The 17,803-nt window shown below is 39.6% G+C and overlaps 1 protein-coding gene across 4 annotated transcripts; it reads right to left on the bottom strand.

The window, feature by feature from the left end:
* Window positions 1-3,552: 3,552 nt before the first annotated feature.
* MAIP1 (matrix AAA peptidase interacting protein 1) lies at window positions 3,553-17,759 on the bottom strand. Of its 4 annotated transcripts, none has more exons than XR_004958674.1 (5): window positions 17,241-17,759; window positions 11,268-11,339; window positions 10,724-10,850; window positions 9,079-9,180; window positions 3,553-3,595 (listed from the first exon to the last, which is right to left on the bottom strand). XR_004958674.1 is itself a non-coding variant. In XM_036254413.1 (5 exons), the coding sequence occupies exons 1-5, from the start codon at window positions 17,688-17,690 to the stop codon at window positions 7,556-7,558; spliced, it is 876 nt and encodes a 291-aa protein (XP_036110306.1). In that variant the 5' UTR covers window positions 17,691-17,759; the 3' UTR covers window positions 7,355-7,555. The 4 variants fall into 4 exon arrangements, 2 of the variants coding, with proteins under 2 accessions (XP_036110306.1, XP_036110307.1); XM_036254413.1 differs by lacking the exon at window positions 3,553-3,595 and adding an exon at window positions 7,355-7,634 and having other exon boundaries at window positions 9,079-9,226; XR_004958673.1 differs by lacking the exon at window positions 3,553-3,595 and adding an exon at window positions 7,544-7,634.
* Window positions 17,760-17,803: the final 44 nt, after the last annotated feature.

Raw genomic sequence — 17,803 nt, forward strand, 5'->3', positions numbered from 1 at the left:
TGGTTTCAGAAGTAATTTTTTTTTCTTTTAGGAAGCAGTAATAGGAAGTTTCTTTTCTAGTAATGAATTACTATATTTGATCAAGTCAATTATTGGATGTGGTTACTTCTGGTTTACTAGCCATAGTATGTCTTCCTGTTCTCTCTAGCATGGGGGCTATTCGAATGCTGTACCATGAGAAGGGAGACCGGACCACAGTTCCGCTCTGCTCCTTCGGAGCTTTTCAACTGCCCTGAGGAGGGTGCAATATTACAAAGCCAGGATAGGGGGCGGGAGGAGGGCAGGCAGGGCGCTCTGCTAAACAGCTTTGTCTGTAGCCACCCTGCACTTACATCAGAGGCTAAGAAAAGGCTCATAAAAAGAACTGATTATCTAATTTGTCCACCGTTCCTGGTGGATCTCATTACATGAGAGCAAAAATTATCACAGGATACTTTGTCGACTTCTCACAAAATGGAGCCAGAGTTGTAATTTATTAAGCAAATAAATGATGTGAATTTTGATAGAATGTCCAGTAGACTGATTGGTTTATGAGGGGGCTGTGGGAAGCAGGAGGAGCTTTCTAGCTTTGAAGATGGGATAAACTATACCCGGGACCCTTTAGGCAGAAATGTGGGTGTGGTGTGAACAACAGCAAGGGAGCCCTCAGAGGCCACAATATTGGAGCGTGTTTACACAGCTCTGGAATCAAAAGATCTTTTCTAGGTGCTCTATTACATTTAGATTTTAAACATTAGCTGGGTAATGTTTAGGACTGTTACCAGACCCCATGGTCTCTAAAAGCTAAGCTCTTGGTTAATGAAGCTGGCAAAGCAAGCCTGTCAGCTCTTTACCAGAGTCTGCACTGGTTCATGACCAAGTAACCCAATTAGGGCAGGTTGTCTCCTCCTCTCCTTAGTCTTACGACTCCTAGTTATATTTGGGCCAATACAATGTATCCAGCTAAAAGACTATATTTATATTTCCCTGTCCCACCAATATTATTTGTCTCCATTTGACTAATTCCTATCCAATGAAATTAAGAGGAAGGGTTTTGTATGGTCTCTGGGAAAGCATCTTTTTTTTTTTTTTTTTTATCCTTACCAGGGGACATTTTTGCATTTATCTTCAGACAGAGTGAGAGGGAGAGAGGGAGGAAGAGAGAGAAACATCAATGTGAGAGACACATCGAGTGGTTTCCACCCACATGACCCCAACTGGGGCTGAGGACAAACTGCAACCGAGGTACATGCCTTAGTGGGAACCGAACCCGGGTCTCTCTGGACCACGGGCTGATGCTCTAACCACTGAGCAAAACTGGCCAGGGCTGGGAAAGCATCCTAAAGAACAGCTGATGTAATACCCTTTGTCCATTTTTCAATTTTCTCCATTCTGCTGCTTAGAACATGGATGTGGTGGCTGGAGCCCTATCGGCCATTTTGTACTATGAGGACAAGGGTCATATCCTAAGAAAGGCAGTTGTGACCAGAAAGAGCCTGGATCCCCAAAGACTGTGGAGTTGGCATACTAGCCCAAAGCATCCTGTCTCTGGACTTTTATTATGTATATAAGAAATAAATTACTTTTATATTATTTAAGTCAGGATTTTAAGTCTTTGTTTCATGCAGTCAGAACAAATTCTAAATGACGTACTGACCATTTGCATAATCTATCCATATTGTGAGATCAAATGACTAATATTAAGTGCTCTCATAAAGTCTTATCTAAGTTTCTTAAAATTATTATTTTGAAACAATAGATATCTCATATGGCACCCTCATTAATCCAAGGGGTATTTTAATGCACATTGGCAGACATCATTAAATGAAGAGAATGGAATTCAGGTGTTCTATGGCATTTTTCATTTAGAACTGGTTTACAACTGCAGTTATTGGTATATAGGAAGAGAAACCCTCATCTCAAGCTCCTTTGGCAGAATAGTCAGTAACTCTCAGTTAATAATATATCACCAAAAGATCTAGGAAATCCCTCTTTCTCCTGAGCATCCTGATCTCTGATGCAGTAGTGAGCACTGAGTGGCTCTAAGATAGCCATTTCTAGGGTTAAAACAAGAGAGATTGTTTCTGGCTGCACGTGGTGATCATTATTGCTGCTCACCAAATGCTTCTCACTCTCTGTCTTCCAGCTGTTATTGGTGGAAGTTGGGTATCCCTTCCCCCATTGAGCGCTAGGGGTGGTGTCTTTATGATATGTTGGAAAAAAACAAAACCAAACCAATAAAACAATTTTCTGAGACTCACACGGGAAGATGAGTGAGTTTTATTTGCATAGAATTGCATTCTGGGTTTCCAAAGTCCCATTTCCCTTAATCCTTTCCTGGAAGAAGTGCAGCTGGGGATTCAGTAGAGCTAGAAGCAAAGCCAGTGTCCAGAGTTTCCAGTCCATGTTGGAATTGGGTTTGGTATAGCATTAGGCTAGCTGCAGTCCATCGGTCCATTGTGCAGAGTCCACATGACTGTGAGACATGTGGGCAAATGCAAGAGAGCAGGAGCTTGAGAGCCCCGCGGCCAGGAGTCAAACAAGAGAAACCAAGAGAGCAAAATTTTTTGTTTAAATATTCCACATCTTCCCACACTGGCAGTGGCCACACCTACTCTGGCCAATGACCTGTTTCCAGGTGTGACTTTTAGGCAAGTACCTTTCCTATTTTACCCAGACTTTACTTGTATCTATTCTCCACCCTGTCCAGTCTTTTCCCCCAGCGATCTGTGGGGAATAGACTGGTGGCTACCTGGGGGGTGTTAAACTGCAGGTTCCTGGCAAAGCTGCACAAATGGCATGCTTGTAGTGTTTGGCCTTCCCTTTGCTCCTTTCTTGTTGTTAGTAACTAGGGTAATTACAACAGCATCACAGCCACATAATAGACTTCCTGGATCTCTGTGGTTGACAGGGTTATGTTCTGGCCAGTGAATTGTATCACTTCCAAGTTTAGCATGTAATTACTCATGTGAGACCCTTCAGAGTTGTTTTTCATTTGCCATAGTATCAGGAAGTGGCCACCCATCACCTGTGTCTAGGAGGGAGGGTGATGACACAATCAACAGAGTCCCTAAGTGTCTCTTATTAGATATGCAGTGTGAACAAAAAACATACTATTTATTTTGGCCTCAATACATTGAGGCTTGGAGATTTGTTGTTGTTGTTACTGCAGCATAAGCTACAGTATGTAAAATGTACTAGCATAATCTACTAGTCAGTACACTACACCATCCAGAAACAGCTTCTGAGGGTGGGGATAATCACAGAGGAACTGAATGATGTAAACTATGGTTCCAACAACCAGAGAAGAGATGTAGGAAAACGTTCCCTCCGATTTGACCTATGCCTTAACCCTTTTAATATCAACACCTTTTGTTTCTTAGAAATTTTTTTGAGCATTTTCCTATATCTACAAAAATTTGTCGGTAAGCAAAGCAATCCTCCCATTGCTTGGTGACTTCAGACCTTATCAAACTTACTGCTGATTCTGGTTTTAGATTCCATACACAATCAGCTCCACCGTGTGGTGTTTAGAATGAATGACATCTATTAGAAGACCATAAAAGCAAGATCACTATCCAATAATACCGCATACCTCCTGAGATGAAGACTGTACCTGATGAAATAAAACACATTTAGCTTGCTAGGGCATCAAATCAAAGGCAAGAAGAAAAATGTTCCTGTTATGTGAGTCCAGAAACTCAGCAGTGAGGTTCACTCATATATTTATTCATTCATTCAACTAATATCTACTTAGCTGTACTATGTACCAGATACTGCTCCAGGACCAAGATGCTTTAGTTGGATTGTTATAACCCAGTAATTCTCCATCCGCTAGAAGAAGGAACCTCTCCTGGGTTCCTTGAACCTGAGTTGTTTTTGCAAAAATTCTTGAAGAGGAATGTATGCATCAGCCATGACCACAAGGGTATTGACCATGAGCTTAACTAATTAGAAGATGCCAGATGGGAAAATGAGACATTCAAGGCTGGGATCTAATAAATGTTAAGAAATATAAAATAAACAACTTGTGCAACTACTAACTGCTGATACCCACTTCCGTACACGTAGCTTGCTTGCTCTGCTAACCTCTTGAATGACCCCTGTCCTATATAAGCAACCCTCCCCCTGAGCTGGGCTGCAGTTCTCCTCTGTGTAGGTTGGCTGCAGTCCCTGCGCAGGTAATAAAGCTCCTAATATTCAAAATTACTTTATGTCCGAGTGAGGTTGATTCTCCTGGTTACAACAGGAGAGCCAGATAACAGAACAGATCAACATAGTAATATATATTACAATGTCATACGTGATAATACTATAAACCAAAATAAACCTGGGTTAGGGCACAGAGAGTGATGGGGGAAGGATATTTTAAATAAAGTTGACAGAAATAAATGCAAACAGCCCACATTTAGCTTTCCCAATGTTCTTTTAGATAAATAATCCAAAATATCAAATGTTTATGTATATGAACATTCTTTTGAAGAAATAAAGTATAAAAACACTTCAAGATGTTCAAATCAGTTTCTAAACATCAGCCCCGTCTTAGCCCACACGGGCTGCTACAACAAAAGTATCACAGACTGAGCATCTTAAACAACAAACATTTCTTTCTCACGGTTCTAGAGGTTGGGAAGGCCAAGATCAAGGTGCCACAGATTCAGTGTCTGGTGAGGGCCCACTTTCTTCTTCTGTGTCTTCACATGGAAGAAGCAGTGAGGAAGCCGTTTTGTTTTTGATGGTGGTGTTTCTTAGTAGGGCACTAATCCCGCTCATGAGGGCTCCATCCCCCCCACCCATCTCCCATCACACTGCAGGGTAGAATTTCCACAAACGAATTGGAGGGTAGGGCACAAATATTCAGTGTATAGCAATTGACCTGAGAAAAATATCATGCCCCTTGGAGAAACCATTGAGTTTTCAGCTGAGGCAGACAACGAATAAAAGATCCTAGGATATACTGTTATGCCAGAAAGTGCAAAAGCACAGACTAACAACAGGGTCATGTTAGTCTTTAACCTGTCAAAGCAGACAGATTGCAGGGGCTCCTACTGGTTAAACTGGGGGCTATTTAAGCATCAAGAATAATAACTATTATGAATACTACACTGATTAAAATTCATGCATTTGCAGTGGTATTTTTAAATATCACTGTTTTACAGAAGAATGCCAGTAGAAGATATAGAATCATCATTTTTCCAACTATTTTGCAAGAATCATGTTGTATATTAATTTCCTGTTGCTGATGTAACAAATTGCTACAAATTTAGTGGCTTAAAACAACCATACATGTCTGAAACTTACTTTCAAATGGCTTAGGTAAAAACTATGTATATGATATTAGGATTTTATATATTTGGTCTTTATCTCAGTTTCTGGCCCTAAAACCTTTGGAACTTCCTAAGTGATAAGTGTCTTGATATTCCTAACAAACACCTTTCAACCACACCTGAGTTTATATTCATGCGGTGACTTGAAAAGCACCTAAGAATGGGGGCTAGTTGCCGAACTAACCCTGTGATTAGAGGGTTGGGACTTGCAGTCCCCTCTCCCTGACTCCTGAGGAGAGGGGGGCTGGTAGTTTAGTCGATAGTCAACAGCCTCAACAGCCGTGATGGAATTAATCACTGATGTAATGACTCCTCCATAAAGCCCCAAAAGGATGAGTTGAGAGAGCTTTGGGGAACATTTGCAGATGTGGGGTATGGCATGCTGAGAGGGCATGAAAGCTCCACGGACCCCTTCCCACGTACCTTGTCCTATGTATGCATCCATTCTATCTGGCTGCTCCTAGGTTATATCCTTTTATATAAATGGATAATCTCTAAGTAAAATGTTTCTGAGTTTTATGAGCTGCTCTAGCATATATATGAAACCCAAGGAGGGAGTCACTGAAACCTCCAATCTATAGCCAGTTGTCAGAAGCCCAGGTGATAACCTGAACTTGTGATTGGCTTTGGAGGGGGAGGGGGAATCTTATAGGACAGAACCCTTAACCAGTGAATCTTATATTATCTCTAGATAGTGTCAGAATTGAGTTGTAGGCCAGTCAGGTGGTATCTCAGAACTGCTTGACCTTATGGAGAAATCCCTTCCCAACACACACACACTAGAACCTAGTAGCAGATTAGTGTGTGTGTGCATATACAGAGATGAAACAATATGGCAAAAGTTAACCTTTGTTGAATCTAAGGGAAGAGTATATGGTTGTGTATGGTAATTTTATCTATTGACTTGACTAGGTCACAGTACTCAGATATTTGGTCAAACATTATTTGAGATGTTTCTGTGAAGATATACTTTAGATGAGATTAATATGTGAGTCAGCAGACCCTGAGTAAAGCAGATTACCTCCATCATGTGGGTGGGCCTCATTAACCAGCTCTTAGTAGAAGAAGACTAAGTCCCCCAGAAGGAACTCTGCCAGCAGACTTGCTTCAGACTTGAACTGCAGCATCAACTCTTCCCTGGGGCTCCAGCCTACTGCCCTATTCTGCAGATTTGGGACATACTAGCCTCTACAATCTTGTGAGCCAATTTCTTAAAGTAAGAATCAATTGTCCAATATGTATGGTTCCATTTTTTAATCTATTCTGTCCATTAGTCCTTAATATTTCTTATAAAATAGGTCTACTGGCAACAAATTCATCTTTTCCGTGTGAAAAGGTCTTTTCACACCTTTTCTAAAGGATATTTTTGTTGAATATAGAATTGAAGGCCAATAGGTTTTCTTTCAGCATTTAAAAGGTATCAAACCAAGGTTTCTAACTTGCAGTTTGAGAAAAGAAAAAGTCATTCTCTGTATTGAATGTTTTTTTGTTTCTCCAGCTGCTTTTATAATTTTCTCCGGTTTTCAACACTTCATGATGTACTCAGTGAGGTTTTTTGATGTTATCCTGTTTGATGAATTGCTTGGATATGTGGGTTTTGGATAGTTTTCATCAATTAAGAAAATTTTGACATTATTTCTTACATATATTTTATCTGTCCTACCCCAACTTCTAGGACTCCAAATGCAAGTATGTTAGAAGACTTGATATTACCCCACAGGTGGCCGACAGACTATTTTTTTCCTCTTTGTGCTTTAGAAAGCTTCAAGTTCACTGTGCAGTGACCAACCTGCCATAATTCCATCCATTTCTCCTTCTCATCTAGCTAGTGACCAGAGGTAACAAATAGCACCGATTTTAATAAATAAACCTTATACATATTTGAATTATTGGTTTAAATGTACTAATCACAAATATAATACTTAAGGACCATTGTTAGAAATGTGTAGTTTTTTCAGTACCTTATTATCTATAAAATTAGTCTGTATGTATATACATATACACGTATCACTAGAGATGATAGTGACTATGACACCAACAATGGGCTGTTGTAGTTTATTTTGACCTCTTCTACAGAAGGTGACAACATCATTATATCACATCAATATACTACAAGGAGTATTTCAGAATAATATAAAAGTAATCTACAGATTTGATTAAGTGAAAATAAACTGATCCAAATTTTCTTCCTTAGTTTTTTCACAGCAACTGCTAAAAGTCCAAACTAGCTGATTTCTTTCCAAGAAAGATTATTCTAGTAACTTTGAGTGATCAATCCGTGCAATGGTCCAGTCAGGCTTTACTCCTTGTGTAAACTCCCTCTGAAATCTAGGGAGAAAATTACAAATAATGTGAATTCTACATCAGTTCAAATATTTCTTACATAACTAATCTGCAAGTGTACATTAGAAGCAGTTTTTAGCAATAAGCTAATGGTAAATAAAAATACAAATAAAAGGTTTACCAATTCAATCACAGAAAATATCCCCACAAAATCAGAAGTACATTCACAACTAAAATGAGTATTTTTGATGGACTGATCTACACTCCCACATCTGCCAACCCTGTGAAAAATGGGTATGATTCTTTTATTAAATACTAGCTATAACATATGCTTCATATGAGGAGAAATAAACTGGACTATAGTGATGAAAACAGCACTTCAGTGTTATCTGGATTAAACACATTAGATCAGTCTTTAAAATAACAGTGTTTATGAGCTGCCCATGGTCTTACCAGGGAAGATCGAAAGAACCAAAGGTTAGTATTGATTATAGCACTCTTTCATTATAAATGATATTTCAAAAGAGACAATTCAGTAGATTAAAATTAAGTATTTAAATATATAATTATGTCTCCACTGACTTGCTTAACTTGTTCATTGCTCCAAATTTTATTAGCACAAAATATACAGTAGTGTCTCTTTTAAATAATTTGCTAACCTCCTACTAGACAGTACTCCTTAAGGGCAAGAACCTTTAATTTTGTATTTCAACCCCTTCTAGAGTACTTGGTAAATGGGAGATGGTCAATAAATGTCTAGTGAGTGTATAGTCCATATGCCAATTATGGCAGATTTTATTTTCCAACCAGGGCCATAAGCGTATCTCCCATCCAGCGGGCTTCTGCAGTGTAACCTTGCCATTGCCCCATAAGAGTAGAGTCTCTTCAGGCCCTTTTACCTGCACAGGTCCTGTGACTGCTTTGACAAGTGGACTATGGCAGAAATAATGTTGTTCCAACTCTGGGCATAGCGCTCCTAACATCTTCTGTCTTCTGCCTCTCGAAAGCCAACCACCATAAACACGTGACTAGCCCAAGACTACCACAAGCCAAGCCACGAAGAAAGGCCTTGGAGAATGAGACATTATGTGGAGAAGCCAAGAAGCACCAAGGTGACCCACGTGTCAGTGAAGAATCCACTGGGGAAATGAGTCCTCTAGGCCCTGTTACCCCAGTTGATGCCAGGTGAAGCAGAGAAAACCCCAGAGTTGAACCTTTCCAAAATTCCTGAGCAGTAAAATAGCAGACAATATAAATGGGCTGTTTGAAGCTACTGAGTTTTGGAGTGATTTGTAATGCAGCAATAGACAGCTGAAACACTGTTTAATTACATTTAACAATATTACTTCCTTCTAAATTTCTGAACACTCTTGCTTCATGGCCAGAATGTCATTATGACTTTCTTCATAAATAACTTGTCAAATTTCAATCCTTTCTTCCTAAAGTCCCCTTTAGTTTTCTAATCATAGTATGAAATGTAATTACTTACTCATAGCTTGCACTAAGAAGTTGTTTAGTTTCCACGTTCTGATCCCCCAACTTAACCTGGAACACACCGGCTCCACTTAAAGTTTCACTGGGGATGTTGGCACTGGTTAGATACCAAAAGCACATCAGGATGTTAACAAACTTCCTTCCTTAGGGAAAAAACATACACATACACACACAAATACAAATCACAATAATTTGTCATCCATATATCCAAAATGAAATAGAAACTGGCAGTAGTTACAGATCAAATTTTGTGCTTCTTCTAGTCTAACTTAAGATACCTATATTGTTAACTTTTTATCTTCAGAAAATTCTCTTACAGTAAATGACATATTTGCCCTCTTCTCTGCATTGCAATAACAGCTATTATTTATTGAGCATGTACTATTCACGAAGTGTACTATATAGATTATTTTCAATTTGTAGCATTTTCTAAAATTATAACAGATATCTGTTGTCAAACCAAAAATGAGGGGGAAAAATATTTCTTGCTGCTAATTAACCCCCAAAATGCCAGAAAGAAGACTTCTTTCTATTCTACCCTAATTCACTTTGCTATGCCTAATGATTATGACAATCTCTTGTGTACAAATTAGGTAGTAATTATGGTGCTAAGATGCAATTTGAAATATTAGGGGAGAAAATATATTTATGAAAAATATGTAAAAGTACGTTTACAAATTTTTCAAATTAACATGTGTATGACAAAATTTTAACTATTAAGAGTCCAAATCAGCCCTGGCCAGTTTGGATCAGCGGTTACAGTATCTGCCCGCGGACCAGAGTCCTGGGTTTGGTTCCCACTGAGGGCACTATCTCGGTTGCAAGTTTGTCCCTGGCCCAGGTTGGGGTTGTGTGGGTGGCAACCACTCGATGTGTCTATCTTACATCGAGGTTTCTCTCTCTCTCTCTTTCTCCCTCTCTCCCTCCCACTCTGTCTAAAGATAAATGCAAAAATGTCCTCAGGTGAGGATAAAAGAAAAAGTCCAAATCAGAAGTGGCTTGGGAAGTGTAAAAGCAAAGTCTAGATTTCCTACATGCCTGGCACACAATACATATGCAAATATTTATAGCAGGAATAAATAAGTCAATAAATTTTCAGGAATGCTGTGAAGAAAAAGTACGCACTGGACAAGAAGATGAACCAGATAACCACTAAAGTTTCTTTCAATTATTTTTCATTGCCTCCAAATAAATACACTTTGGGAGTTCTATAGTTGATCTTTCAAAACAGTTTTTAGATGATATTTACTTTTTCTTTTACTACTTCTACTTAACATATAGTTGGACATTTAAAATGCACAACTGTTTCCTTCAAGTTAGGAGATCGGAAACACATTTTTAATTTGAGATATGGGAGCAGCTTGTCCTAGACAGATTATTTTCATCAACTTACATAACAATGCTCTCTCCTGTAAATTAAATAGCAGTAGGGAGAAGTTCCAGGTAGAAAGGCATAAGAAACCATTATCATATCTCGACTCTTTCAGAGCTGGGTCTTTAAAGAATGACTATATTATTTTCTCTGAAGTCCATAAATATCTACTTGTACCAACAAACTCCCATTATTTCATGATTTTCCAGTAGTTTAGCTCATCTGGACAATTATAGACCATTTAAAGTTACCTATGCTCCAGCATTACCTTTGTCATCGTAGTAAATAGAGATGTCCCCTGTTGAGGTGTATACAATTTCATCTAAGTCAGCAGCAAGGGCATTTTTATGGCTGTCAGGTAGTGAAGTAACCTTTTCTTTCAATACATTCAGCAGCTAAGTTTGGAAAAAGAAAACTGTAATTCACCTCTTAAGTTTTTTTTAAAGATTTTCAAGAAGTTCAATAAATTGTTCATGGAATACATTTTCTATTTTTAAATTTACTACCATATTTACTCAGCTTCAAAAGCAAGACTAAAAAGCATCAAGTTATTCAACTAGGTAATTTATAACAGGGCATTCTATATAAGAACAATAGAAAGACATCATATGTACTTACTTATGCCTTAGTAGCAAGTAGTACTATGCTTTTACATGACCCAAGGTATCCAAAAGGAATGATACAGGGACTCTACTTTGGCTGATGGCACACATACTATTTTTAAGCATATGTAAGGACAATGTTCTGTATATCATTTGATTGCAAGGAAATAATGCATTTATTTTGGAAAAAAAAATTAAAGTATACTTTACCTCTTTGGCCACAAGTTCTTCCAACAGATCAAATTTACACTGTGACAGCAACTTGGACACATGAGCAAAGGCCTTAAAAAAATATATTGGAGGAAGGGTGGTGATTGTTATTTCAAAACACCGGGCTAAATACCATACAATGTACAATGCTCAAACTTAAATGGCTAAGTGTAACAAAGACTTTTATGTTAAAGGTAATAAAACAATGTCAAGCACTAAGATATCAATGTTAGGCATGACTCTTTCTAGTTGGTTGGCTTTTATTTTCTCATATGGCCTTCCCATATACATAGTAGTAACTAGGCAGACTGATAATTATGTATTCACTCTCAGGACCTGGGAAAAAACAGTGTGTGGTATACACACTAGGGCCTGAATAAAAATCCTCCTATATATTTAATTTTTAAATAATGATGAAGTAATCAACCATTCTGAGTGTTATACTACAATGGGTTCCAACTTTGAAGTAGGCGGTCCTATTTAAAAGTGGGGGAACAAAAATGAAACTGTGCATAAGGCTCAACCTGTCTTCAAGTAAGGGAGAAGGCAAGTAAACTGACAAGTTCAAAAATTATGTCAGGAGTAAGAACAGGATGATGTGGGAGCAAACAGAAGAGCCACCTAAGCCAATATGGGAGGACCAGAGAGGGCTTCCTAAAGAAGTAACATCTACGGTTACTGGATGAACTGGCAGGAGAAAGAGGATGCACACAGGCACGTCAGAGAGCCAACGTCACATAATTATTATGGGCTGAACTGTATTCTCCCCCAATTAGTATGTTGAAGCTCTAATTCCAAGTACTTCAGAAGGTGATTGTATTTGGAGATAGGACCTTTAAAGAAGTGATAAAGTAAAAGAGGGTAGGCCCTAATCCAATCTAACTGGTGTTCTTATAACGGGAAATCTGGACACACAAGGAGACACCAGGGGTACATGTGCACAGAGGAAAAAAAAACATCTATCTGTAAGCAAAGGAAAGAGCCCTCAAAAGAATCCAAAGCTGCCAACCCCTTGATCTTGGACTTCTAGCCTTCAGAACTGTGAGAAAATAAAATTCTGTGGTTTAAGCAACCCAGACTATGGCATTTTGTTATAGCAGCCGTATCAAACTAGAACAATGAAGCTGAATTTTGAGAAAAGGCACAAGCCCAACTAGATCCAAAGATCCCTTGCAAACATCTTAGAGGCCCTCAGGGTTCAGAGACCCTATATGTTTTAGTAAGCCTTCATGTGTGGAAGATGGGTAATATTTTGGTAAAAAGAAACAACCATAACCATCATATTGAAACCCAACCATTAGACTCTAGTCTGTGTAGCCAAGGGAGATACACCTGAGCGAATTATCCTATATGGTAATAATAAACCATTTGGAGGCTGCCCTAATAAGAAAGGCTTTGATAATATAGGAGTGTCTAACCTAAAGAGGTTTTTAGGAAATAGCCCTCTTTTTCACAGCAAAGGCTGAAATGTGCAAGCAAAATATAGGAGAACAATAGTATATGATTAATGTGGTTTGAGGGCAGTCATAGGGAAGATATATCAATATGCACATATGATTGATGTGATACTGTGATATAAGAAATATATACAGTAAAACCTCAAGATATAACAGACTAATTCAGGTGAAGGGGTGTCCATTAAAGCTGCAAGTCTGTTATATAACAAAGTAGGTTTTCTAAATTCATGTTAAAAAATTGACAAATTAGTTTACCTGTTTTTACTTTATGTAGATACGTTTGTGTAATTAAAATTTAGTATGTATGAAAAGTTAAATTTCACAGAAAAATTTTCTATATGTATTATTGTAATTTTAAATTTATACTGAGTAGGTCTAGTAAATGCTTGTATTCACCAGTCACTGTGAGTAAACAAATGCCCACGGCTGGGACGTGGCTTAGCGCACACGGGAACATTCACCGGCACACCTTAAAACTGATGAAGAAAGCCAGTTGACAACAGAAGCAATTACTGGGTGCGATGTAGTGTGTTCACGTGCTAATCATTCAACAAAACGTTGTTTACAATTGGTGACTCTTGAACTTAAATATGTAGACTATAGTTGTAGATATGTTATTTATTTATGTAGGCACAATTACTACAGTGTTTTTTCCAACATATAGCCTATTCACTAAAATTTGTTTATCCCAGCTGGTATGGCTCAGTGGTTGAGCGTCGACCCATGCACCAAAGAGGTCGCCGGTTTGATTCCTGGTCAGGGCCCATGCCCAGGTTGTGGGCCAAATCCCCAGTAGGGGGTATGCTGGAGGAAGCCAATCCATGTTCTCTCTCATCAATGTTTCTATCTCTCTCTCCCTCTTCCTTCCTCTCTCACTAAAATCAATAAAGAAATTTTTTTTTAAATGTGTTTAAAATAATAGTGACTTAATAACAAACAAAAACCTGTTATTTTAATTGTAAGCAAATCTTGGTCAAGAGCATTTAAAATTAACAGGGTGTTAATTTTCACATGACATACGGGTTGAAAATCTTGTCCATTAAACTGAGGTCTGCATAATCCAGGGTTTATTGTATTTGGTCTTTATTCTGGTTCCTGGCACAGAGCTCCTAACCATACCTGAGTTTAGATTAATGAGGTGACAATTGGAAGATGGGGGTTGGTTGTCAGAGGAACCAATCATGTGATTACAGGTTTGGAACTTTCAGCCCGACCTCCAGACTTTCAGGGAGGATACGAGTGCTGGGGATTGAGTTAATCACCAATGGCCAATGCCTTAATCAATCATGCCTACATAATGGAAGCTCTATAAAAACCCTAAAGGAAAAGACTGGAAGCTTCCAGGTCAGTGCCCCTGAGAGATGTGGGAAATGTGGTGCACCTGAAAAGGGCATGGAAACTCCACAGCCCTTCCCACATACTTTTCCATGTGCATCTCTTCAATTAGGCTGTTTCTTTAAAATAAATTGAAAATAGCAAGTGATGTGCTTTCCTGATTTCTGTGAGCCATTCTAGCAAATTACCGAGGGATGTGGGAATCCAATTTATAGTTAGTAGGTCAAAAGTATGGGAGGCCAGGACTTGGGTTGGTGTCTGAAGTGGAGGCAGTCTTGTGGGACTGAACCCTTAATCTGTGGAATCTGCATTAAATCTGGGGATTTAGCATCAGAACTGTTGTAAACTGGTCTGATAAGGAGTATCTAACCTAAATAGAAAATAGCTTTCTTTTTCATAGAAAAGGCTAAAATGTGCAAAAAGTTATAAGAAAAACCACAATGCAGTATATGATTAATGTGATTTGATGGCAGTAACAGGGAAGAAAGCGTGCCATATATGCATATCAATGGAGAGGAGGGTCTGTGGAGCTAATAAAGCCATTTACAGCATGGGATCGCCTATTTCTCTGCTTCAGGTGATAAATAAAAGCGTGCCTAGATGATACTCAACCATCTCAATTTTAGTGACTCTGAAGGACCAAGACTGCTTGTGGAGTGGGTCATAAGAGAGTGCACCTCGGCAGTCACTAGCTATGCATCCTTGAGCCAATCATTTCACTTTTCTGGAACTTCGTTTCCTCATCTGTAAAGGAGGATTAGACTACAATGATAAGCCCTAAGGTGCCTTTTCATTTTCAGGTTCTATGTTCTATAATTAAAACAAGAAAAATCATAATAAACATGATCTAATTGATAACTTGATATTCACAACCTAAGATAACAACTTATTGCTGGGAGGTTGTTAGCCCAAGGAGAAAGGGCAAGTGGAGCCCATGAGTGTAGATACACTAACTAATGTTTTTGCACTAGATTATTCCCGAGCCCGTAAATTACATTCATGCAAGGGAGGTACAGTTGCATTATAAGATCTAGTTGGAAGAAGGTTTTTTAGCCATGTCTTTTTAAATCTTAGGTGCTGAAGAACTGATTTGCTTAATCTGAAAGATATGATAAGCATCCACTAATTTAAGGGAACTGCCAAACATTTGCCACAGATGATCCAACATCCTTTTTGGATATCAGAAGAACTAAATACACAAAAATTGACTTGGAAGAGACAAAACTAAATACAGACTGGTTGATGAAGGGTGGAGATGCTACTTAATAGCAAAGGAGGGGTGGCTTAAAAAGTTAACTATTTTAGTTAACTCCTAAGGAGTTAACTCCTAAGATCAGAGAGTGACTAACAAGTGTCCCATTACCGCCCATGGTAGGGAGATTACTTCCATTCCTTATTAACACATAAATGAGCTGAGTCATATATGTGTCATGATGTAGGCAAGCTCACATGTCATCAGTGGGCATTGTGGAGAATAGTCGAATCATGGAAATTTACTTCTGCATGGACAAGATTTTGAGAACTGACATAAGCAAAGGTTTACACTTTATGATGCTATTAATCAAGTTTTCTTTGCTTTATAATTTTTTAATAAACACCTAAATCAGTCAAGAGTTGACACTAATTACAATATTAAATTTAGCCCTTGCCAGTTTGGCTTAGCAGTTAGAGCGCCGGCCCTTGGACCAAATGGTTTGAGTCCTGGTCAAGGGCATGCACCTGGGTTGCAGATTTGATCCCCGGCCCAGTCAGGGTTATATGGGAGGCAACTAATTACTGTGCCTCTCTCATGTCAATGTTTCTCTCTCTCTCTCTCCCTCTCTCCCTCCCTTCCATTAAATCTAAAGCCCTGGCCGGTTTGGCTCAGTGGTTAGAGCGTTGGCCCATGGACCAGAGAGTCCCGGGTTTGGTTCCCGTACCTCGGTTGCAGTTTGTCCCCAGCCCTGGTTAGGGTCGTGGGGGTGGCAACTACTCAATGTATCTCTCTCACATTGATGTTTCTCTCTTTCTTCCCGTTCTCTCTGAAGATAAATGCAAAAATGTCCTTGGGTGAGGATAAAAACAATAAAAATAAAAAAATTAAATTCAGTAGAAAAATATCCTTGGTTGAGGATTAACCTAAATAAATACGTACATACATAAAAATATTTAATTCATAACTGACAGGTCACATAAATACACATAAATGGCTGTGTTTATAGAAATAATCTGAAATAAATTAGGAGTAAATATACAAACACCAGTATACAACCAACTGTAAAATGATTACACTGATGGCACAATTTTAAGGTACATGCAGGTATAAACTGAGAAATAAACTATGACTTTTATTGTTTACCAATAGTTCTAAAATGTCTGGGAATGACAAACTCTCTAAGAGATTCAAGAAAGTTATAGGACTTTCATTCTGAAAAATGTATGTATACACAAAATCTGCACATCTCAGGACCCAAAGTGAGCAACATGTGGCAAGGGTAAGGTGAACTATTAATCAGCCACTCAGAAAGAGGGACAGAACTGTCAGGGTCAGGGCTGGGTGCTGTGCACTCATCAGCCACCAGGTTGTCTGAGCAAATTCTTTGAAAGGGGAAAATTGCTCTCCTTTAGGTTATTCTCTAGGAGTAGGATGGGAGGGGCGGGAGTGAGGGTAAGCGGAATAACGGGCAAAGGAGCTCTGGCAATAGATGGCAGGAAGTTTTTGTTCTTCTCCCCAAATGACATTACAGCACTTTAGAAATGTTATCTCATTTACTCTTCAAATCAATTTTATCCACTCATTCATTTGTTCAGCAAACATTTATGGAGTACCTACTATGTGCCAGACATTGTCTTTTTCATTTTGCAGAAAATCACCTCCAAAATGATAAAGTCACATGGCTTTTAAGTGGCAGAAATGAGCTTTCAATCTATTTCTATCTGATTCAAAACCTGTAGAGAGGGGGGAAAAGTAATTGGGGGACTTCCTCTGGTGCCTCAATCGAACCGAGAACTTCGGCACCATGCAAAGAAAGCAGAAGCTTACTTTAAAGTAAACAAGTGGCCGGAGAGAGACTGTGCCAGGGTCACTACCCACGTTTGACAGTCTGGGCTCCAGTGAGGATACCTCTGTGCTAAACACTTTTACATGTACCAGCTGAACGCATGAGAGACACACAGGTTAACCCCGGGGTAAGGAACAAACCTGCTTCGCTCCTTCTGAGAATTCTTTGATGCTGAACTCTTTGTCGAAATAGGCCCAGATAAGGAAGGCGTAAATTCGAGTCCGAACCCAGTTGATGGGGTTGGAGAAGCCCAGGATGAGCATCTTGGTTTTCTGGCGCTGCTGGGGCTGCTCCTCGGTGCTGTAGCGGCGCGGCGCGCAGACGGGGAAAGCGGGGAGGGCTGCGGAGAGTCCCGGAGGGCTCAGCAGGGGACGCCGGAGGCCCGGAGCAGGCAGCACCGAGGCCGCCGAGGCCCAAGTGACTCGAGGAAATGGGGCCGTTCTGGAGCCGAGGTGGCGGCGACAGAAGCAGCAAAGTCCAGCCAAGTGCGGCCTCACTTCGGCTGCATCGGGAGCCCGGGGTCTGGCGGCTCCGCCGGGCAGAGGCCCAGAGAAAACCAAGCGGGGTAAGAGACGAGCAGCCAGCGCCATTTTGTGACCTTTCACCCCGCGCCTGCCTGTGCACGATGGAAAGAAAGTCGGTGGGAAACCACCAGCTCAGCTGGGTTCGGAGAAAGAAACGGGAGAGTAAAGCGGGCTGTTCC

Source organism: Molossus molossus, unplaced genomic scaffold, assembly GCF_014108415.1.
Source record: "Molossus molossus isolate mMolMol1 unplaced genomic scaffold, mMolMol1.p scaffold_m16_p_11, whole genome shotgun sequence".
NCBI lineage: Eukaryota > Metazoa > Chordata > Mammalia > Chiroptera > Molossidae > Molossus > Molossus molossus.

What these genes read in the sequence shown, in the direction of transcription:
- MAIP1 (XM_036254413.1), bottom strand. Translation starts at nt 17,690, where the DNA reads ATGGCGCTGGCTGCTCGTCTCTTACCCCGCTTGGTTTTCTCTGGGCCT. An exon ending in AAGAACTTGTGGCCAAAGAG is followed by an intron (nt 10,851 to 11,267) that starts GTAAAGTATACT and finishes TTCCAAACTTAG; the next exon opens with CTGCTGAATGTATTGAAAGA. An exon ending in TATTTACTACGATGACAAAG is followed by an intron (nt 9,227 to 10,723) that starts GTAATGCTGGAG and finishes TTTTTCCCTAAG; the next exon opens with GAAGGAAGTTTGTTAACATC.